The sequence below is a fragment of the Gallus gallus genome, chromosome 14 (assembly GCF_016699485.2).
Source record: "Gallus gallus isolate bGalGal1 chromosome 14, bGalGal1.mat.broiler.GRCg7b, whole genome shotgun sequence".
In the NCBI taxonomy this organism is placed as follows: domain Eukaryota; kingdom Metazoa; phylum Chordata; class Aves; order Galliformes; family Phasianidae; genus Gallus; species Gallus gallus.
Genome location: NC_052545.1, coordinates 9,942,974 through 9,967,243, shown reverse-complemented (window position 1 = coordinate 9,967,243; position 24,270 = coordinate 9,942,974). Strand labels below are relative to the sequence as shown.

Here is a 24,270-nt window from a genome sequence, read left to right as displayed (position 1 = left end):
CATCTTCCAAAAGATATTTTTGTATTTACTTATGAATAATAAACATTCAAATGCTAAACATCCTTCATGACAAACCCAAGTTATATTACAGCAGACTAAAATTCAACCTAGTGCTTCTCAATGTAGCTATCTCCCTTTTGAATGGATAAACAGGAGCTCAGAATATAATGACAATTAAACAAAATCAGGTCTTTCACATTTAGTTCTTATTTGGTTTCCTCACGTGTCATTCTGATGACTAAATCCATTCCTGCATCTCTCAAATAATAATCAAATAATTGCTTAAAATTTGTTTTTAATGACTACACTCCAGATGCCGTTGAATAAAAACACCCATTTTATTTCTTCTGAAGTTAGATGTTAATAATTCATTGGAACATACAGCCTTTCTTTGGTTGTGTAGGGGAGTACGACTGAAACAATTTCTCAAAAGGCAAAGTGTTTCTCCATCCTAAAGCCGATCACCCTTCAAACACAACCCTTCACAAACCTTTCCTTTCATGCTGTGCCCTTCCAAACTTTGTAAACTCATTCTCAAGATCAAGCAGTCGGGCATTTTGATCATTTGAGAAAAGCAGGATCTTTAGCACTTGAGAAGCTCCTCCAAGAAACAAACACATAAGAATGACGGGGACACGGACAGGCAATGGCTGAAAGCACCAGACACAGATATGAGAAAAACTCTGAACAGTTAAGTGCAAAAGAATGTTACAGGTAAGCTTGAAAGCACTGCTCAGAGTGAAGACAATTACTTAAGAAGGGAAGAAAAGACCGTGCATTAAATTTGAGGGTAAGGCAAAATATATTAGCTAAATTATGGAGAGCCGGATCAGGAAAGAATGTATTGCATCAACACATTTATGACTTTAGCACAGCTATAAACATTATGCAACGTGCTCACAAAATGTAGGGAACTGTTCAAGAGAACCAGCAAAGAACTGCAACAATTGCCTGGATTAAGCAACAGAGACCGACAGGCTGCAGGCACCGATGATGGGCATGGGAAGTAACAGAGCATGCTCTGAGAGCAGCCCTGGACTCCCCACCTGGGAAGCCACCTCTGTCCCTTGCCAGTGGCATTCATTTCCAATCACAAATATATGCTCGGAAGAGCAAGTTCCTTTGCTTTACTCTCTAGCACCAAAGCCACCTAGTTGCTAATGAAGAGATGTGTCATTTCAGGTACCTGAGAACCCTCCACCTGCTGTTTGGAAACAAAGCACAGAACAGATCTCTATATTAATCCTCTCCCACGCTTCAGAGGTTTGACTTCCCATGGGCGTATGCTTCCCCTTGCTATTGGGTGTGCTTTCCCAGCTCTATTCCTGACATCAACTCCTCTGTTAACAAAGCTCCAAATAACAGGAGAAATAAAATTTTCATTGCTAAGTAGAGAGGATTAACAGAAGTAATGGAATTGGTGGTAACTGCTTTAAAAGGAACAAACTGGTTCCAAGCAGAAATGAACACGTTGTAGAGATTCACTCTCTTCAGACCAGTCAGCGACTGATTCTTCCCACCTCTACTAATAACAAGTGAGTACTAAAACTGTCTACAAAAAACCACTGCTCACTGTTCTATTTACACCTGGAGAATAAGCAGAGAATCCAGTACCATTTCCAAAAGGAAGCTGCAGTTCCTGGCTAGTAAATTAAGCTTTCTCCTTTGGTCAGTATCCAGATATTAACGATCCCTAAGAGCTGGTATGTATTTTGGGTCTGGGGAAGGAGTGAGGGAGGATGCCTGAAAAGATCAGTTCAGTTGAAACAAATCCGTATCACAAAAAGAATTTCTTCTTCACAGAAGATTACGTCATGGTACATATTGATTTACTGACTACCAGACATTCTTGAAAGGAACTACTCAATTGGATTAGATGTAGCTATTATAGAAACACATCTTTCTTTCAAGAGCAATGTGAACTTGTCCAAAAACATAGAAGTCACAAACATTATCAGCACTGAGCAAAAACCAGGCATTAAAACAAATGATTAACTGAATGTGAAAGCTACACCTCTTGCTAAGAAGGAACAGAAGCACCATGCAAAGCAAATCAAGTATTTTTTTCCTGTGTGTGGCACTGCTAAGATCTCAGTTACAGGCTACTGGAGCTCAACATGCTATTTTTTCCAACACTTCAGAGTAAACAGCATATTGCTAAAGAAAAATCTCAACAGGAACACTTGCAGGTCACTGTGATACAAATAATAAGACAGTGGAAAATGATATAATAAAAGGAAAGTTTTGGAGAAAAGAAAGCTTAATGGAACAACCTTGTACACACAAGAGAAAGCAGGAGTCAGAATACTCAACTATCACTGAGAGAGATACAATTAAGCACAAATGGCAAGAGCACCAGCATTAAAAATTCAGGGAGAAGTTGAAGACGACAAAAAGCAAAGACAACAGATCAAGAATTAAGAATGACAAAAGTGTCTTCAAAAATCCTTGAAGCTGAAAACTTTTTTAAACTACAGAATGCTAATCACCAATAACAGCAGATACATGAAGTAGGCAGGATCAACAGGAGACCCCAACATAAACGGTGCCAATGTGCACTTATAACCTCCCATATACATATTTTCCCATTTTCCAGCTAGCCACACTCCAATATGAAGTCACCACCTATGTTTTTAATCCATTAAGGCTACTGCACTATTTTAAGTTTACATGTGATCTACTGTCTTCCATCCTGTTTTGCACTGATATTAAGCCCACATTCAAAATTCTATTCTTTCCACCACAAAAGCACCATCTGTAGTAAATAAAAAGCACATGAATGAAGCAAGTATAAAAGTTGTTTAAACTACTGAAGTTATGATATTTTCATTACTACAAATACACCAGCCACAACATCAGATAATTCAACCACATAACAAATTAAAAACCAAAACAAATGGTCATACTTATTTTTTATTATGTTCATGGGTTGAGAAGTCACAGCTGATTTTTCCATTTTCATTTAAGGAACACATCTGTGAGAAGTTGAACCAGACCTTTTTTCCTTTCCCACTACAATTAATGGACATTTTATGCTTAGTGCTGCTAAAAAAGCATCCCTTAATAGAGGCGTTTCACCAGGTATCCTATCTACTTTCACAAAACCAAAAGCCTGTGCTCATCAAACTAGAAAAGGAAGCTTCCTTTCCTTTTCCTCAAGTATGATGTGCATGACCACGTAAATGACAACTTCTGTAGGAGAATGAAGGAGGCAAAAGAGACAGACAGGTCTGTTTTCAAGCACTTCCATACACAGCAATCTCATTTCTTTTTCCCCACATACTAATTACCTTTCGTAGTTGATTTGTGAAAAATAAAGTCTGTAACAAACTGTTCATGTAACAAGTTGCTCCCTGGTTCTTTAAGCCAACATATCCTGTGTGCTTCTTTGAATCCCACCTAGAAAAGATTAACATCAATCAATCAAGGTTGAAATCAAGACAGAAGTGTACTAAGTGTAATAAAGACTATTTGTTCTAAGGTACCGGTGCTGTAGATAACGCCTACTTTTCTCTATTACTTAACACCAAAACAACAGACTAAAAACACTGTTAACAGGTAGTGCTCATCTTTGGAATTACATGTTTTGCGATTTTGATAAATTTCCTTTTAAAATACATTCCATATAGCAGACAAAGTATTTATTATGAAAGTGTGCTGGAACCCAGAGCTATACATTTAAGGGCAAGTCTACATTTCAGCAGAACCAATTTCTTTAGAAGCGACGTGAGGCAGAGTGACTCAGACAGGGAGGTTTTAAACAGCTGTAAACCCAGACAAGCTAGACAGCAGAGTCACCTGATTACATCTGATAAGAGTTTCACTTGCAAGATCAGAAACACTGAGGCTAGATTTGCAGAGCTATTAAATCACAAACCAATTGTACAAAAGTAAAAGTTCCACAAACATTGTGCTGAATAACGCATACTAAAATTTAACCTTGAGACAAATCTCTGTATGATTAACAAAAAGTATTCACCGGGAAAATTCATCAATTAAAGGTGACTAAATGAGAATGTCTAACAAGCTACAACTACTATTAACAAAATACCTGAACAATTTTAAGTAATGTAAAAACAGTAGAATCAAGAATTATTTTGGAGCAAAGGTACTTACGCCACTCCATGGGGAGCATCTGCCTGAACATAGACTTCAAAAGTAACCTTGTCCTCTTCTATAAAGCCCTTTTCAGGATCAGTAACTTCCTGCAGAAGACAAATGACACAGGAACATGAAAACTGCAAAACTTCTGTATTTACAACTTACAACACTGCACTGAAGCAACCAGTTAGACATCACTTCATTTCCAAGCCTGACCTATCTGAAATAATAAACCAAAGCTGGGGGTGGGGGGGGAGGGTGCAGACTGAAGGCCAGCAGAAAAGCTGTTTTTCAGCTTAATACAGTTGGATCATTTTTTAATGTCTCAATACAGGAAACCTACTCCTGCTTTTTAAGGTTCTGCAGTACTATTTCAATTTCCTGTGGATGATAAAGAGTCAGTAATCAAACGCTGAGCTTCCATTGAAGAACACTGCTCCAGCCAGATGAAAGATTAGAGGACTAACCTTCGAAAATGCTTAAAAAGCTATCTCAAGATAAGCTTTTGTAGTATTTTTGTCCATTGAAGTGTATGCACATGTATTTGAAGAACACATGGAAATGCAAGAAAGTCTATGTTACTCCAGAATGACATTACTTGTTTTCTTTTGTTTTCACCAAGTGACAGTCATTCAGATACTCAGAAATGTTTGAGTTGGAAGGGACCTTTAAAGGTCATCTTGTCCAACCCCCATGCACCCCCCCCCCCCCCCCCCCCAAACAATTTAATCAGGCAGCTCAAAGCCTGGTCTATCCTGACCTTGAATGTCTCCAAGGACAGGGCATCTATCACCTCTCTCAGCAACTTGTTCCAGTGCTTCACCACACTGATTGTAAAGGATTGATCTTCCTTATGTTCAGTCAAAATTTCCCCTCTTTTAGTTTGAAACCATTTCCACTTGTCCTATCACAACAGACCCTGCTAAAGAGCCTGTCCCCTTCTTTCTCATAGCCCCACTTTAGACACTGAAAGGCTGCTCTCAGGTCTCCTTAGATCTTTCCCCAGGCTGAACAGCCACAGCACTCTCAGCCTGTCCTCATAGGTGCTCCATCCCTTGGATCATTTCTGTGGCTCTCCTCTGGATGTGCCTCAACAGGTCCATGTGTCTTCCGTAATTCACATCTGGACATCGTACCCCAGGCGAGGTCTCACCAGTTTTCAGTCTATTTGCTGGCCATCGTTCTTTTGATAGAGCCCAGGATACAGTTGGCATTATGGGCTGCGAGGGCACAGTGGTATCTCACATCCACCTTGCCATCCACAGCAACCACAAGCCCTGTTTGGCAGGGCCATGCTCATCCTTTTGTCCCCCCAGCTCATATTGATAATGGAGGTTGCCGTAATCCAGGTGCAAGACCTTGCACTTGACTTAGTTGCATCACACAAGGTTCTCTCTTATATGCACTGCTCAAGCCTGTCTAGGTCTCTCTGGATGGCATACTGTCCCTTGGGTGTGTCAACTGCACCACACAGCTTGGTGTCATCCCTCAACTTGCTGAGCGTACACTCAATCCCACTGTTGACATCACTGAAAGATACTGAAAAGCATCGGTCCCAGTACTGACTCCAAGGGACACCACTTGTCACTGAACTCCATCCAGACATTGAGACTTCAACTGTCACTCTCTGAGTGCAATCTTGCAACCAGTTCCATGTCCATCAAACAGTCCATCCATCAAATCCATATCTTTCCAATGGGAGGAGGACGACGTTGCAGGGGACAGTGCCAAAAGCCTTACTGAAGACAGAGGATATTTGGTGGCTCTTTCCATGTCCGTTGGTGCAGCTGCACCATCAGAGAAGGCCACTAGGTTGGTCAGGTAGGGCTTGCTCTTGGTGAAACCACGCTGGTTGTCTCATATTATCTCTCTTCTGTGTGCCTTAGCATATAGCCCCTAGGAGGGTCTGTTCCATGATCTTCCCTGGTACAGAGGTGAGGCCATGCAAGACTAACCAGTGACTTCACTTGACTGCCATGACTTTTCAAATATCACTAAGAGCAGATTGGCAGATGCATGTCACTGAGACCAGAGATTTAGGAAAGCTCAGGTTCCTTTGGTGGTTTCAAATCTGATCTATGTTTACAGTGGGAAGTACAGTGCTCCACTAATCCCCACCTTCCAACCAATTCGCTTGAGGGGTTTGTGAAGAGAGGTAAACTGAGGCAAATAAGTTGTTGAGTACCTCAGCCTTCTCCTTGTCTGCTGTTACCAACCTGTCTATACTGCTTCACTAGGGAGAACATACCTTCTTGGATTTTCCTGTTCTGGTTGATATATTTGTAGAAGTCTTTCTTGTTCTTTGCACTCCTTGCCAAATCCAGTTCCAGCTGGGCTTTGGCATGCCTGACCCCATCCCTGTACAGTCTAGCAGCATCCCTACACTATTCCAAGGGAACCTACCCCTGCTTCTTTGCCTACGCATTTTCCCCTCTTGCTCTCCAGTTTGACCAAAAGGTTCCCGTTCAGCCACGCCCACCTCTTGCCTACCTTTTCTGACATCCTTCACCTGGGGATGGAAAGCTCTTGTATACTAAGGAAAGCTTCCTTAAAGATCCTCCAGCTCTGCTCCTTCATCCTTGAGGACAGTTTCCCAGGGGCTTTTGTTAACTAACTCCCTGAAGAGATGGAAGTTGGCTTTCCTAAAATTTAGTACTGTCTGACCCATACCCCTCAGAGCGTGAGCTCCACCATTGCATGGTCTACACTACAGCCCAGGCAGCCTCCATCCCTCATGTCACCAAAACAATTCACTCACACTGACGAGCAACAGGTCCAGTATTGCATTCCCTCTGTGGGACTGTCTATAAATTGGCTCAAGAAGTTACCCTCAGTGCACTCCAGGAGCCTCCTGGATTGCCTACAGCTCACTGTGGTACTTTTCCAGCAGATGTCCAGGTGATCCAAGTCCTCTAGACAAACCAAAGCCTGCAATTGCAACACCTCCTGAGGCTGGAGAAGGAAGGTTTAATCAACAGGCCCCACTTGATCAAGTGGAATATTTAAGTCAAAATAAAATCAATCTACAATAAGGACAAGAATTCACAGGAAACTGAAAATAAATCTTCAGCAATAACAAAAAAGGCAGCTTAAAATACAGGTATTTCAGGCTCCAGAAGGGTCAGTTCAAAACCGTTCCCATCCAGTAACAGATTAATAGAAGTCCAATTACTTACACTCCAGGCCATAAAGTTGGAAAAGCCCCAGTCATTTTCCTTATGAAAGAACAAGTGACTAATACGACGACTGAATGATTTTTCATCATCTTTGTAGTTTATTATCTTGAGAACTGCTTGTGCATGACAAGACCATGACCTACAAATACAGAAGAAGCACGTGAAATCATTCAAATAGCAGCTTTTTGTAGTCACTAAATACACCCTTAATATGGTTTTCTGATACCTTACTTTTACACACAGGTTTTTCTTTTATTTTCTATTATTTGATGTTAAGGTTTGATTAATCATTTGAGGGTATGAATCACTGAGGCCTTCTGAAGCCACATTATGAATCTGAATTCAGCTGGAACAGAGGTTCTCCTTGGGCAGCGTTATTAAGAAAGGACTGTTGGTGAATCACAGGTAACAGCGCTTTAAGGTTCTACTTCTAATCTACTTTGGTGCCAACGTGCATGCCAGCCGAAAGGGGTCTTGGTGTCTCCAGATTGAGATAACTCAGTCCCTAACTAAGGAAAGGAGGAAGTTCTTCTGCCTTCCCTCCCATCAGATTAATTTCCCAATTCCCCAGATTTTCTCAGCAGCATTTATGACCCTGCTCAAATCCGTGATACTCATGTAGAACAACCAGAATGAACATCAGTTCAGACACAGCCTTGTTAAAGTCTCATACAGAAGCATTACTACTTTCTTAGCATCTTGTTCAATACTTCTGAAGATCACATTATACTTTTTCTGTGACTACTATGTGTGAACCACTTCTCACAGGAGCTGGTGACACATCTTTCTTTCTTACATTTTGCACTGAGCATTCACATTTTAGGTTACAAAAATGACAGGAAAGAACAACTGTTATTCAGAGTGAATTGCAAACAGTCAAGAATGAAGCTACCATACTGGAAGGGATACCTGTGAGGCACCTGCTCTTTAATTGGATAAAGCGCAGTAATTCTCCAGAAATTTGCATTTATCTTTTCAATTTATTCCATTATTTACCAAGGGTCAAATGTGGTCAAATTTGTTTTGCATACAGGAATCTGAGCACACGTCTGAGTCCTTATTACGGCTCTTGAGCAATTAACTCAGTTCAAGGACTGTATCAAGACAGTTCCCTGCCTCAGCTGCAGAAAATGACCTGCTCCTGGCTCCTCACAAGGTGGGATCTACGGCTCAGCAGGGCTGTTAAAGCTCCAGTAGCTCTTCTGCTTGAAATGAACCCAGAACTTCTCACATGCTAACAGAACTGTCAAAGACCTCCCTTCAGTACTCAAACTGCAACATACCTAAATTCTATAACAATCTTGCTGAAAGACAGAATTACTCAATATTTTAAGATTTCGAAGGGTCAGGATGAAAAGAGGACTAAACACCTTGCAAGAATTCTTTCCTCTCAAAGAAAGTTGGATAAAGTAAGTGTTTTCAGATGCCTACGCTTTTTACAATACAGTTCAAATAGTATCAAATGAAGACTTCAATAATAATTAAAGGGATCTTACGTGGAATCAGATTCTGCATTGCACTGGAGGAAGAATCCTACGCTTTTTTGGTGAGGTCTGTCCGGGTAGAGTCGTGGCATGACCATGATCTTCCATGGCAAATTCCGTACAAAGCAGGGAGGGCTGAGAACTGACTCACTCAATCTGTTGAAGCGTTCGACTGTGAACTGAAAGGTAGCCTCTGACCGCCAACTTGTATCTGTAAAATATATATGTACATGCAGAGAGCATTTGACAAATCTGATATATTGCTCTCCAAAACAATTCCTGCAATATCAGTGTGTTTGATATAGAGAGGTGCTGGAAGCAACCAAAACAAAACGAAATCGACAGTGTCATTTGCCTCCCACACAACTGAAGTTTCAATTCTTTTTTGTTTTGAAGAACACACTGTAATAGTAGTCAGGATGACAGAGCACTGGAATACACTGCTTTTGGACAATTCCTTCTTAATGATTTAAGGGTTTTCACAGTCTGTCCAACTGACTCTTCATACCAAGTCACCACCTAGTTACTGTTTTCTGCTTGCATAAGTGTCTCTTCAGAACAAATCAACCTCCTTTTAATCTTCTATCAGACAGCTGAAGAATTATTAAGAGTAGGATCCTGCACTCCTGTATACAAAAGCTTTAGAGATTTTTAGTGGTCTAAAACAAAGTTAAATGAGCCAGTCTTTAACACTGCTTATTTTGACACACTGAAACTAATCTTGTATTCTTTCCACATCCTCAGTTCCTTGTATACCACAGTCTGCTCCACTGCTGCTATATGGAGCTGTAACAGTGTGCTGGAAGCTGCTACAGCTTCAGGAAGGCACAAGTCCAGGCACTTGTTCCCGCAATACACCTCACGTTGTATATAGAAATAAAGAACTCACAGCTCATCTGAACAATGGCACGGGACAAGGAAGATATAACAGAGGGCGCCCAACACACTCCTGCCTTTTTTCTTTTTTTTTTCCCTCCCTTCATGGCTCCATCTAAAGACCCACACAGCACAGCCAGGTTTGCTCCTGGGCACTGGGAGGTCCAAGGTCAGGGCACACAGCCCTGAGCACGTCATGTGCTGTGATGCTGAACACAAGAGCTCTGGGGTGCGGGGACAAGGCAGGAGCTGGGTCATGAAGTGATGCAGCAAGGTGCATACAGCAAGTGCTGCATTTCTGTACATGCAGAGCAGTCTTTCACTGTATGCTTTGCGTGGCCCAAAGACCATGATGAATTATTATTTTGTTTTAAACCAGGCAAGTCTTGGTTGCTACCTTATTTAAGAAACCAAATTATTTTAATTACAACATGCAACAGAGGAAAGATTGTAGATTACTCCACACAGCAAACTAGAACTTTTGTCCACAACCGCACAGGAGCTTTGACAGATTTCCCTCTTTGCTCCTGAAAGCAGTTTTCTTTTCAAGCAGTCATCCTGCTGCTGGTTTTCACTTTGGCAACACAGTTGGCCATATTTGTGTAGGGCAGGACAGACATAAGCTTTCCTAATCAGCTCTGAAAAGCAACTACTACAACAGAAGCTAGCCAACCCCTCTGCTTGATCTCTTCCACAGCTGTAATAACTGTCATAATGCTCTGTGCCAGCTTCCCTTGACCTTTCCCATTGCTGAGGTTTATTTTCTCCTGTTCCCCCACTGCAAGTGCAGCTACACCAGCAGTTTCTCACCTACTCATCGTTCGCTTCCCACCCACCTCAGCTACCCACTGCTTGTTGACAGAACCAAGGCAGCTGCATTTCTATGAGCAAAGGAGCACCACACTTTCAAGCTTCCTTGCAGACAAAGACAATCCTTACCAGTTACAGATTTAACTCTGTCTTATATCACATGTATCTCAAAACAGTTGGAAAACACTTTCCTGTTCACAGCCCAGTACTTCAGGGCTTAGTTTAAGCATCCAAAAACGAGAAGACCAAGTTTGTTCTCTGCCTCCTTTAATGCAGCATTCAGAGCATAACAGCAAAAGGGTGCAGCCCCACTACCAGCTCAGGCAGCATCTGCAGATGCTTCTGAACAAGCTGGCCTGTACTTGCTGCCTTCTTTTCAGGAAAGCCTGTGTATGAGACCTCACCAGGGAACGGCCCTTCTCAGTACAGAACTTCAGTTATCACTAGAAACTATTTCACAAAAATGCAGCCTCGCAGCAAAGGTCAGCCCTGAAGTAGAAGTTTCTCTAAAAATACAAACACAGTCCCTAGAAATAACAACCTTCCCTTCCTTCCAGAAAGCCCATGCTTTAAACAAGTGCAATAGATTAAAACAAGAACTGTATTTAAATAAAACAAAGTTTAAATACTAAGTCTCATGAATACTCCAAGCATATAAACAAGTAAAACCTTCCTTTGCCATCATATCTGACAACTTCTAATACAAGGCTGCAATTGGCAGCAGGGTAATTCTGCAGTGACTGGCAAGGAAGGCTTCCATAAATCACTGCCACACAGAGTGTTAAACACAAGGCTGGAAGAGCAGATCCAGCTAACCCTGCCTGCTGAAGTTACATGCTATGGATCGTATCTGCTAGATGGAGAAGATTTTGTCACTGATGACACTGATGTCATACTTAACACTGTGACACAAAGACTCTCCAAATTACAGATCCAAATACAGCACATGATCCATCTTAAAAATGAAGTACATATTTATGTGTCTATAACTTTGAGAAAATCAGATTTCTTTTTTCCCTTAGTACATGTTGCTAACTTTAAAGTACACTAAAGTTATTAAAGTATTTTGATCCTGAACTATTAATAGCAAAACCAGCTGAATATTCTACGGATATTTTTAAAGTGATCCAAAAACAGCATATGCAACACTAGCACGTGGCTAACACTGGCACTGCTGAAGCCCTCCTAGCCACTAATTCTTAATGGAAACAAGGCAGCAGTGGGAAACTGCAAAGCAGTGAGTTGGCTTTGTTAAGGACCTTCTGTTTGACCTTTAACTTTAGAGGGAATTTATGGTAGGTGCTGCTTGGAATACTGGTGCACACATGAAGCCTAGCTGATCAGAGCCTTGTTTTTATTATTTTTAATTATATTTGCAAAACTACTATTTCATTTCACTAATTTCAGTTCATTGAGCCCTTTTCTGCACATATCACAGCACGTTCCCCTCTGCCGGTTCTTTTAAATTGCCAGCCCATCACAGACCAACACCACCTCACAGCCAAAGCCCCTGAAGAACACAGCCCCATCTCAGGTCGCGCCAGTGGTGCACTGCAGTCCTATGCTGTGTTATTCAATGCCCACGTGAGCTGCCAGGCCAATGGGATGAGAGCTGCACTTTTTCCCCCATCTCAGTTGTTTCTTCTCATGCTAAGCAGAGAAAACAAAAACATCTCAAAAACATCCTGAATTCAAACAGTTGGTTTCTATGATCCGGCAGGAAGAAAGCACCAACATTTTATCCTACTTTCTACCTCTTCCACAGAAACTGTTAAAACTCATGTTTGTTTTCTTACTGAAGTATTCGAATTCTACTCTTGCATTCTCTTTCAGCTCAGCTTGTTCTCACTTGTTACGAATAACAGCAGAGGAACACAGAGGATGCTAACAGAGGCCGGTGTCTTCCTGCTTTCTCCCCTGTCCTGTGAACATCCTAGCTGCCATCATACATGTACTCTGTGCTGCAGATCAGGATAGCAAATGAACTAACAGTGAGCCAGCAGCTGCACTGATGTGTAAATAACGCAATAACAAACACCCCATCTGATTTACAAGGCCTGGAAACAGCTTCATGCACTTATGTGATGCAAGTCTTCAGGAACGTTTTTGCAATAACACCACTTTCTATCTGTGCATATGAAGAAGTATCATAGCACCAAGATGTATCCAGACACTCCTTAATCAAATATGGAAATGAGGAACTACCAGAGTATTGCTTAACAATCATATTCTACCCCTGAAAGTTGTCCAACAGCACAGTGCACCAACATTCCTGACCACAACGAAAGTACAAGCAGACAATAATTAATATCACCATAAAAATAAAAGACACAAGATCTTTTATAACAGGCAACTTGGTCTAGATCAAAACAAAAATTCCTGTTTCAGTCTCAATTAATTAGTGTGAATTAAAGCCACTTGAATGAGATCAGTAACAAAAATCATAGGCTGAACAGACCCAGTTTTTACTCTCTTGCAATAATCTGATCTTAGGAAACTTTATCTTTGCCGATGTTACAGCATGTCCTGAATTTAAACCATACTCTCTTCACAGAATATTACCATTTTCTATCAGTATTCTAACATTAGATTCCTTGAATACATGAAAGGAAGGGCTTTTTTGCCCTTTAAACTCAAATTGTGACTTTTCTCAAACTAAACTATTGAACATTTTCCACAAACTAAAGTGAATCTTCAAGCACTTCAGATTTCTTCACAAGACAGCACAAGACAAAGAATCAGAGGGGAAGAAATCCCACTCACGTTGCCTCCCTTCTTTCAATTTCATTTTATTTAGTTCCTCAAAATAAAGGCAGTTTCTCTCTCACCTCCTCTCTTCAGAAAAGAAATACAATTGGGCACTTCCTTCACTGAATATAACAACAAACTTAAGTGAACGACAGATTATCTATGCCAATTTACTTTAAAATTATTTGATTTTCTGTAACAAAAAAAAAAAAACCAAACTACATGTAGACTTTCATTTAACAGGTCAACAAAAATATTTCAAAACCTCAATCATATTTCCCTCTCATTCAAGGGGACATCAGTAGACACGATTTCCCTTGGACTCACAGGTGCAAGGGTGGAATATATTTGTCACAGGAATAGTTACAGTGACTTACTATACGAAGAAAAATTGATCAGAGCTGCCAAGTAACAGAGCAGAACAGATAAGGACTCTCTAACTGTTCTGAAGGAATTGTGTAACCAACATACATCACTATTTGATAATGCACCAGCTGCAGTATGTATAAATGGATGCATCAGAGAATTTAACAATGAACAGCATAACTTTCAGCAATGTTTAAAGGAATACTTAAAAGAGAAAATAAACAAACAACCTGTCAGGTCCCTGATGCTACTGGATAGCTATGTGAAAAGCTACACAGAGAACAAAGAGTTAACTACTGAGGCTTTGATTTTTTTAATGAGACGCAGTTCAAAGGACAGATAAGACATAGGCCATTTTGTTCTCAAAGTCATAAAAATAACGAAGTCAGCAAGCAATATGTTTCCATCTGTATTTCCTTACCATCTTCCATGTCTTCTTCAGTGTTGTTGTGTCCATCAGCCATTGCTACATTCCCATTAATGACAGGGTTTTGAGTAATTCTTGGAGGATCATCTGCATCTCCAGCTAGCACAGAAAAAGAAAAAGAAAAATTACTCAACTGTATTGACATTTCTATCTCAGGTAATGCTTATGAGACAGACAACTTTTCGAAGATACAAAGGCACACTTTGTCCTGCTGAACAGCATCCACCAAGGCAGCAGCACAACTATTGTACTAGTGGATGTGCAACTGTAGAACTCTGCAAACCAATGAACACCAACGACTTGATAAAAAGCCTATATTAACAGAGAATGCAAACAGTCTTAAGCTTCCAATGGCCTTACACTCAGTACCTCATAACCAAGTCTCAAAGTAAAAATGACCTCTTAAATGACTTTGTCCTGCTGTCCGACCCTTACTGATACATTTCTAGTAACACACTGGTAAATCAACAACCTGCTTTATGACTTCTTCTGTTTCACTGCTTTTAAAAGGAAAAGCAAAGTATTTAACCAAAAGTAAATGCGCACTTTTAAATCTCACTTGGAAAAAAATTGCAAAGAAAGTCCTTTACCATCTTGGGAACAGCTCAGCAGTAAGGTTCCCCAGTTTTCAGTCACTACTGACACTAAGTTCTGCTACAACTGCCTACAGCATAATTAAAATGCCACTAAAACTTGAAGTACGAAACAACGCCATGAACTAAAACTGAGTATTATTAAGGTGCATCGCTTTGATGAGCCCAGCATCTTCCCGGTTAATCCAACAGGCACTGCGGGCACGCGGCACAAGCCGTGCTGGGCTGCTGACTGCGGGTCCTGCGGCGGCAGCACCTCGGACAGCGGCCAGCCCTGCCGCCCGGTAAGGCGCTTCCGCAGCCTGCTTCAGAAGCCCAGGATGCAAGAAAACACTAATTATGCCAGAACTAACTGGGGAGGGAAAGGCTTAAACTGCTGCAACTCAAGAGCAGGAAGGAACAAAAAAGATCACCACGTTTATCCCCACAGCTCGCCTTTCTTTCTTTTTCTCTTTTAACAACACAGAAGGTCAGAGAGACAAGGGGCAGAGCCCTGGGCAACTCGCAGGGCACACAGCACACAGCCTGCGGCAGCACAGCAACTGACTGCACAGTGACACAGGCTGCTTTGTTCCCAGTCACCATCAGGGCAACTTAATGCCTATGAACAGGTTGGAGCAAACAGACGAGGAGCAGTCAGTCCCTCACCAACAGCAGGAAGCACTTACATGTCCGTGAGCTAGAACCTGGCTTTAACAAAGTGATGGGCTTCTGTGAGACGCTGTTCTGCACTGCCCAAAGCACAGTCAGCAGAGAACAGGGAGAAAACAGAAGCAATCAGAGCAAAAGCGATCATGTTAGGAGATACAGCAGAGGCACATCTGAGATACTACGAGGTGATAAGACAAAGCGCAGCACAGCACGTGTCCCTGCTGCCTGTCCCAACACACATGGCAGCAGTAACAGCAGCCAAACACTGCTATGCTGTCTTGTAAAGAACACTTAAATTGGTTTCTAACTCTCCAAAACACAACAGTTACAACTTAAGTATTATTTCATTAGAAAAAAAGAATGCAGAATATGATGAACAGTGACAATAACTTTGAGAGTTACAGTTTTCTATCTGCTCATGCCACTGTACTACAAAGAAACCAAACAGCTCCAGGTGTTCAAAGAGTCTCTGCAGTTTGGAGGTTGTTAGACAGCATCTGAGAAGAAGCATTTCAGATGTAAGTTTGACCAAAACAAAGAGCTCTCACTTATTTTCCATAAGATCATGAATGCTGAAGTAAAATCAAGTCAAACAAATTGATGCACACAACTTGAAAGATGCTGATGATGACAATTAACTGTGAGGAGCTAGCAAGTCAGGCAGCCCACACAAAGGTCCAGCAGAAGAAGGCACAGCTCGTTAACAGAGTATCACTGAAGAGCTCAGACAGAAGCCTGAGAGCAACATGGCTATTCAAAAGCCCAAACTCTCTGCAACTGCAGTCAAACCATAGGATGCCATAACTTACAGATGTTACTAAAATGTCTTTGTTACAGACAGTGACCTCAACATTAGCACACCAAAATACTCATGCAGTTGAGTAATGAGAAGGAAGTACAACATCTGAAAAACCTTTACTCCGAAAAGCTCTTCAGATGGATACAGCTGGTTTAATAAGACCAACTTCACGTCACATTGCTGTGCTGCTCACAGTCATTCTAATCTAGAAAGAAGGAATCTCAAAGTTGATCATATTTTTTCTACTATTCATGAGAAGGTATCACATTGTCCAGATAATGTAGCCTTTGAACAAGTAAGAAGCCTGTTATATGGGTACTGAAATACACTGAATACAAAGTGCAGCTCAGCAGTGAACGTGTCTGCAGTCCCACATGGACAGAAGCTGCAGAAGGAGCCCCCTCCCACAGCAATGAAGCCATGGCCACCGGTAGTTTAACACTGAGCTACAGCTGCACAGGTTTTGGTCACGGCTCACGTCATACCAAGTGTTCAAATTCTGAAAGATTATCTACAGTGTTTCCCATTAGCTTTTGGACCTGGTGGCCACAGAGGAGAAACTGAAGCAGACTCCCTGGCAAGTTATAAAATATTTGTTTCCTTTTGAGGTTAAGCAGACCACAGAGCTGAAGCAACAGTGCTACTGAATTTACACCTCACCACATACAACCGCCTCATGATGGAAATCACCAGCACCGAGGACTGTGAGGTGTCCCTACAGTTTGTACAGACCTCTGCAATGATGTGACCATGGTGCCTGCAGCAGCTGAAGGCTGGACACTGGGTGTTGGGGTCCGGCCTTCAGGGAGGGGCAGCTAACAGAGCAGCCTCCTCCTCCTCTGTGAAATGGGCATTCCAGAACCAAAGCCATTGTAATTTCATAGAAGATGCTACAAGGTCTTTCAGTATCTTTCCTAAAAATACATAGAAATAAAACAATATATAGACAGACTATGTAAATTTCACTGAAAAATCAACAAAATCAGTCTTGTAGCAGTCAAATTGCACCAGCACTAGGAGTTGTTAAAATACAGATTATTTCACAACTCTCCATAGCCAACATTCCCCAAACCACAGAAGCGGCCTGCAAATGGCCTCATCAGCAGTACTGGGTTTTATGCAACTAGACAGCAGCTCACAAAAAGCCTTTGGGCTTCCAGGAGTCTGGGACCGACTGCATGAAAGCCAGAGCAACAGGCAGAGCTCCCAGGGAGCAGGGGTTACACACAACAGAGACAGCCAAACAAGCGCTATGACCGGAGTAAGTTAACAACAGCAGCCAGTCTTCGAGCAACTAGAATTGTTCTAAGAGAAAAAACTGAAAATTATTCACCTGATGGAAAAAAAAAAAAGTGATCAAATTTGCTTGCTCTGGAAAAACTCAGCCTTTCAGAATAAGAGAAAGGAGCTGTCCTGCAATCCCTATGTACAGCCAGAATACAACCACTTCCTACCTGCACAAGGGGACTCAGGAGAAAAACTAAGCCATAGTGTTCTATCAATTCCTTTTCAAGGCACTCCTACCTAGGTTGCTGTAATAAAAACCTGTAGAAGCATCAACCCATTTTTGTAGTATTGCTGCCTTTCCAAAAGCACCCAAAAACAAATAACCCCCCCCCAAACATTTTAAAAGACTAAATACAGAGAAGGAGATCACAAGCTGACCATTCAGGATGGGAAGAGGACCCATAACATCCTGAAGACTGTTGCTAAGGTACAGAATGCTGGTGCCACAGATGTTACCTATGACTTTCAGAAATTTGAAATTACAGCAAAAAAAAGTAATTCTCATATTAGCAAAAGAGTGGGTGATTTACCTTTTTTTTTTTCCTCCCCTTCCTGTTCTATTATTTTCTCATTAATTCACCCAAAAAGCTACAAAGGACACCGAGACCTAAGGGGGAAAACGCTCCTGGAGAAGTACCAGAGGGCAAGAGACAAGCGAGCAGAGTAAGAGAGAACAGCACAGTCATGGGAAGCGAGGTGCCTGCAGAAGGGAGACGAGGTTTAAGGGCAATTGGTGCTCTCACAGTTTGCCTTAGGAAATTTAGAAGAAAGGAAATACAAATGACTTTTTTTTTTTTTTTTTTTACTCTCTTTAAAGAAGAGCAAGCAGCCAATGCTTGTTTTTTAAAAAAAAAAACAAAAAAAAACAAAGGAGGGAGGGCTTAAAGAATTATACAGAAGTCTCCTGCCTGCTGAAATGTCCGAAGTAAATTATTATTGCACTATTGACTGTGAATTGCAAATCCTCTGCAGTAGGAGACAATGCTACACAAGGCAGTAATCAAAGAGAAATATCACTGGGGTAGGGAAGTTACCTGGAAGCAGGCTCAGCCCTGCCATGCCTACAGCACATGGAGCACGGAGCTATTACACTGATATTACACTGATTGATCATTACACTGCTGCAGCCCTGTACTCCTGTCATTATGTCTGCCCGTCAAAGGAACATTTTGACATAAGACAAGATGGCATGAGTGCTTATATGTTGTGTCAGTGTACCTCATGAATCCAAATAGGTACGATCATCTTCAGTTACAGGACTATTACACCCCAGAAAAGCCAACGTTACTCCCCTAAGCAGCTCCTGAACACCAAACATCATCCATGAGAGGTACATGCCAAGGTAAACAGCATCTGAAACATCACCCTACAAAGAAAGCTATCTTTACTTGAAGATAAAAGGGAGGTACAATGTAACTTCGTGAGCAGAAAGATAGCTGAGAACAAACACCCGACCCAGAAGCTATTCTCTAAATTAAGCAGTCTGCCACAGCGCCTCCTTTATCTGCCTGCCTTTAAAGAGATGAGCATGTTGATGGCATTTACTGAACAACATCTTAAGCCTTAAAAATGTGACTAATTTCTTATAGACACGTATAAATCATTTAAGGTATTATCAGCACAATTATTCAGTGAACCAAAAGCTGCCTTTTAAGAAGTCACCCTCCACACCAAATTTATTAAAACAAGCAGTGACTAAATTACTGCCAGCTCTCAGCATCTTAACTCAGTGCTTTATGAATAATGCAGTGTTAAATGAAAGACTGCATGAACCAGAGATCAATTTGGACACTAACAACACACCTATAATTATCCCACATATTTACAACTTTATACTCCTGCAGAAGCAGTTTCTGCAGACTGCTTTCTCATTTTAAGATTTTTGTCATAGACTCCGAGTGTTTAATAACTTGGGGCAGACAACACTACCAGCACGCATTTTTCTTCAACATAGTGCTATGATTTCTCTGAACGATGCCAGCCCCCAATTCCCTGACCCATGTTTACCCATTCCGCAGTGCCATGAGCCCCTCAGCAGCCAGCAGGGCAAGGGAAAGGCTGCTGGGAGCCATCCCTGTTTGCTTTCCCAGTCTGATGGGCTTTGTTGGCTGAGGTTACACTTCCAGAAAGCTATCAGACCCAGATGAAAAAGGAAAGACGACTGCATCTGGTTCCCATGTAATACTCAAAGCAGTAAACAGAACAGTTGACAAGACAAATCATTTTCTTCCATGATAAGGGAAAGGCTGAAGCATCAGAAGTGTCATGACCCATTATAACAACAACTACTGGACTTGTGCTACCCTCCTCTTCACTGCATCTAGAGGAGCAAGGCCGGAGAAGCAACCATCCAAACTCGTTACATCTTGTCTCTGCACATTCCAGAGATGGTAGCATGATTACATCTGCACTGCAGACAAGGCGTTTGGTCCCAGCCTACCGAACACACCCTAAACAACATGTCTTTCCAACATCACACCCCTCTTTATGTTTTACTGCTTTACTGAGCAATCAACTTGTCTCTTGCAACAACAAATGCAGAGCTCTTCGGCAACCATCACAGGAAAGGCTGAAGAAGTACTGGGAGAAAACCAAACCTCGGAAACAGAGAGAAAGCAATAGGCTGTCAAATGGCAGGAGCCAACCACCACTGAGCGTGACACAACCGCAGTGCTCTGACCATGTTATTTGTGCTTTACAAGGAGACAAACAGTAACAGAACAAGCTTAGTTGGATAGGAGTATAAGTGCATTATGGCACTAGTGATTGCACTCCTGATGCTGCTCTCTTTCTTCATGCACAGAGAAGCGTGCAGCTTTATCACCTGACTCAGCTTCACTGGGAGTAATTGGGAACCTACATAAGTCTTCAGAACTCAAATCCGTTTCATTTTGGCTGAGCACACTTCCGTGTTTCAGAAAGCTGTAGATCACATCCATCAAAGTAAATACTACAACTGAATGCTTGCTATACAGTTCAGCAACAAAGAAGTTTTGCGTTTGAAACAATAGAATAAAATGCTGTATTACCCTTAGTTCAGCTAGCTCTGAAGGCAGGATGACTCTGTATGGTTACTCTCACAATGACGTCAAAACGTTATTAGCAAGACACTGAAATGCTGTTCGAGAATGCGTGCATGCAGCAAACACTAATGGCACTGCTCACACCTCAACTCAGCCCTGAAATCTGCTGAGCTCTGCTACACTGCTGGCAGCAGGACATGATACATCTTCTTTTGTTCTCATATCGACATCGTTTTCTGAAGCTGGAAACACAGTTCACCCGCCCGTGGTAGAGCTTAAACGCAAAAATCAATTTCCAGCAGAGAACATCAGTTGATAATAATGCAGATTTCACACTGCAACACCACTGGTGTACTGGGAGGGAGTATCACTTTTAGCCTCACTTTAAGTAGGCTAAACAGAACTTTACTACTAAAGAGTCTGTTAAAAAAATATAACAGATCCGTCTGAGTTAGAGAAAATGTGGCATTTGCACATAGGAGACCTCACACCTAAGATCCAACACCATCAGCATTTCTACCTGTGACTTTTGGCAGTGCTTTTAATGGCCACCCTCTACCCTCACATCACAGAACCACTAGCACTGGTCCTATTTTCCCCCTTCTTCCTTATTCATTGCAATGCGAGGAAAAATGGGTGGATGTACACAGTGGGACCACAGAAGTCTGACGTGGCTGCATGGTGAACTTCTACAAAGCATGTGACTTTCCCATTCTCTTCCAGAAACAAAGAAAAGAATGGAAGATGACCACACAAGGAGCTGCTGGGATGTGGGGAGGCAATATTCCTGTGTATGCAGCAAGCAAACATAATGGGAAACTACGATTTTAAGTAATTCCTACTATGAAAAGTCCACACTTGGGTTAACGTTAATTACACTGAACATGAATGGTGACAGTAGCAATCATGCACTTGTCTTAAACTAACGCCCACAGAGAGCAAACCAAGAACCATTCCTCTCTCACAAGGGATGCCTTCAGACGAGCTGGACAAGGAACTGCTGCTTTGTTCCAAGGCGCAGATTTCAGACTCTTTCACACCAGTTTCCAAGTTCCCAAAAGACACGGTTCTCACGAGTTTTTCAAGCTATTATTTAATAAGCTACATTTCCCAGCCCATTTGTTGCACTGTTCCATGTCCTACAACAACATCCACGATCCAATGACTGTGCAGGAGGACAAGTGTTGGGATCTGGATGTTCCTAAGAACCCACAGCCACTGAACTCCCAGGCAGCGTTAATTCAGAGGCCCATCCATCTGCCTCTGCCTGCTCCACACTGCAAACACCAGCAATCACCAAAAACATTCAAAAGGCCTTAGCAGAGGACTGACCCGAGGATCACCATCAGATCCCAGAGCAGTTGGGGCTTTCCCCAGCATTCACTTGCACATAAGGTTTAAATTTGATTTTCCCTTTCCCTCCTGACAGTAACCCATTTTTTCCATCGCAGTGCTAACGTGGGCAATTAATTCCTTGGGCTCCGAGGAAGAGCAGACTGTTGCTGTGAGTGTTCTGCAGATCAGCTCCTCTCAACTGCTCACAAAGTGCAACTTACTATATGGGAAGCATCCAAATGTTAGCAGGTACCAAAATTAGGACTGAGCTATGTTAATTATTTAATCCTGCCTACACGAGGAATGTCTTTCTTCTAACAAACAAACAAGCTGCAGCTGAAAAGGTGTTTTATACAGAACACATAAGGAATCCTGGGCATCAGCTTCCACTACTTACAAAGGAATTCTTAAAAGCATGCAGAACAGGAATTTAATAATTCTCCGTTAAACACTCCACTGACAATTTTATCGCTTTTTGGTCGGCAATTTCAGGTCAGGTTTTTTTTTTTTTTTTTTTTCCTTTTGAATGAAAACAAAAGAAATCTTAAGAAGTGACCAGAAACTTTTTGCTGCTTAACTACTCAACTATAACACATCCACCCCATTGTCCCGGTGCCAAGAAGGCAGCCACGGGACCCAAGGCCTCACAGCAGTTAAGCAAACACCGTCAGAAAGGAAGCACACCTTCTATTTTAAAGAAAACGATATACATACATCACAGGCACAATGTTCTGGGGCCCTCTCTTTCCAAACTTAGTATAAGTGCACCCAAATCAATGAGGCTGAAAAACTATTGAGGAATCCTCCCCATCTGCATTAGCACAGAACAGCTAAATCTAAAAACCCATCTGCTTGGAAAAGAAAGAAGGATAAAAAATACCTACTGCCAACCACTGCAACACCCGTAAAGCAGCAACCATTCTCAAAACAATTCTTCACCACAGACACAGCTTCCCGAACCAAATGCATCGTGCAGTACCATCTGCAGCTGCAAGCCTCAAAAATACACAGCTTATGCAAATCATGCAAACAACTGTTTTAGAAACAGGAATTTAAGAGAGACATTCACAAACTGGGGCCTCCCACCTATGTAATTTAATTTCAGTCTCATTTTGCAGTGCAACCACATGGATGAAGGATGGAGAGATGCTTCAGATGCGTTTTATTTTATATGCCATTGCTCCTGTGTACTGCAGCTCTCTCAATGCCCCGATGTGTCACCACCCCAAGTAACTATTTCCCCATAAGACACTCTCTCTCTCCAGCCCACCCCAAGGCAGGAGCACTTCCTATCCCCAGAGCAGCATTGGATGTCCCCCCCAACAAGCCAACCCCCCCTCCCACTGCTCCCTCCACTCCAGCAGCCGCAGCACTCCAAGCAAGGCGCTCCCACCACACCAAGAGTAGCAGTTCGCTCTTCACATCATCAAGCTTTAGCTTGGCTTTGTCTGACAAGAGAGGAAAAAACCAGGTTGGTCACAAACGTTACCTCTTTCCTTGAAAAGCTTGTGGCCTCACATGTGGCAGTGACATGCCAACCGGCCTATTTCTGAGCAAAAACGCATTCTGAATAGAAGTTGTACTTCATTGCTTCTGCATTTGTTGTGTATTTGCTTTCTTACTACATATTTCATTTTATTTATTGTTTGATAGGCCAAATCCTCAGCCTGTATTTCAATAGTGTTCTGGGCTCCATTCTCAGAGGACAAAGGCAACAACCCAGACTTGAAAATGTGTTTTAGAGCAGCTGACTACTGCATGTCAGCCACTGTATTAAATCTTTCTCTTGCTCTGCAAAACACCCTAATTCCACAAATACACTCCCAATCTCAATAGTCTATTCTCCCTAGCAGATCTTCCTAACTACTGCTATTTTTGCTCCATTGCTTGCACCACTCATCTGAAGCAAATTTTGAGGACTTCCAAAATTAATTACCGTCTTCCTGCTTTGCCTCTGGCAAGGAGCTGGTATAAACATCACCACCGAATTAAGCAGCATCTCAAATTCCTTATTCCACTGATGGATGAGTCTTCCTTTGTCTCAGGAAAGCCACGAATCCCAGAAGCCTTCTCCCCACCCTTTATTTTTCTCCCGAATAAGGCACTGCTTGTGGCCCAGGCCATCATCAGAGTTACAACTAGGTGACTACACGCACAGCTGGAACAAACCCTTCCCTGTCACACTCTGCTTTTGATCTATCCAGGCCATTTACATTTCCAGCTATACATTTTATCCCACAGATGCTGTCAGTAATTTAAGTATACCCCTGGAGCATGCAAAAGTAGACTTTTTCCCCCATTCCTGGCTCCTCAGCTCATTTCTTCCCCTTTTCCTGGTCTACCTTCCATGACTTGAAAGCCGAGGTTGTGCTCGGAGCAGGGGTGCACACAGGACAGAGCAAGGCAGACCGGGGAGAAGACAGAAATAAATGCAAGGAAAGCTCTCCCAGACTGTCCAGAAGGGAATTCCTGCACTTCCTAAGCTCCACACCTTTTTGTGCAGTGTGTTATTCACTTTTATAAGGATTTATTTCTCCTTTCAGAAGCAGACAGGACTCAAATTAAGAGATTTTGCTTAAGAAATAAAATGATTG

At 42.0% G+C, this 24,270-nt stretch overlaps 1 protein-coding gene across 6 annotated transcripts in view; it reads right to left on the bottom strand.

Annotated features, from left to right (window-relative positions):
* The window catches only part of USP7 (ubiquitin specific peptidase 7), a 64,703-nt gene that overhangs the window by 27,239 nt on the left and 13,194 nt on the right, over window positions 1-24,270 (bottom strand). For 5 of the 6 annotated variants that reach the window (XM_046900554.1, XM_046900552.1, NM_204471.3 and 2 more), the window contains 5 exons: window positions 13,983-14,087; window positions 8,774-8,972; window positions 7,278-7,416; window positions 4,117-4,205; window positions 3,291-3,399 (listed from right to left, as the gene is read on the bottom strand). In XM_046900554.1, the coding sequence (XP_046756510.1) occupies window positions 3,291-3,399; window positions 4,117-4,205; window positions 7,278-7,416; window positions 8,774-8,972; window positions 13,983-14,025 (579 nt within the window). In that variant the 5' untranslated portion in view covers window positions 14,026-14,087. Of the gene's footprint in view, window positions 1-3,290; window positions 3,400-4,116; window positions 4,206-7,277; window positions 7,417-8,773; window positions 8,973-13,982; window positions 14,088-16,763; window positions 24,006-24,270 lie in introns of those variants that run through there. The other variant, XM_040647310.2, reaches the window with a different exon arrangement.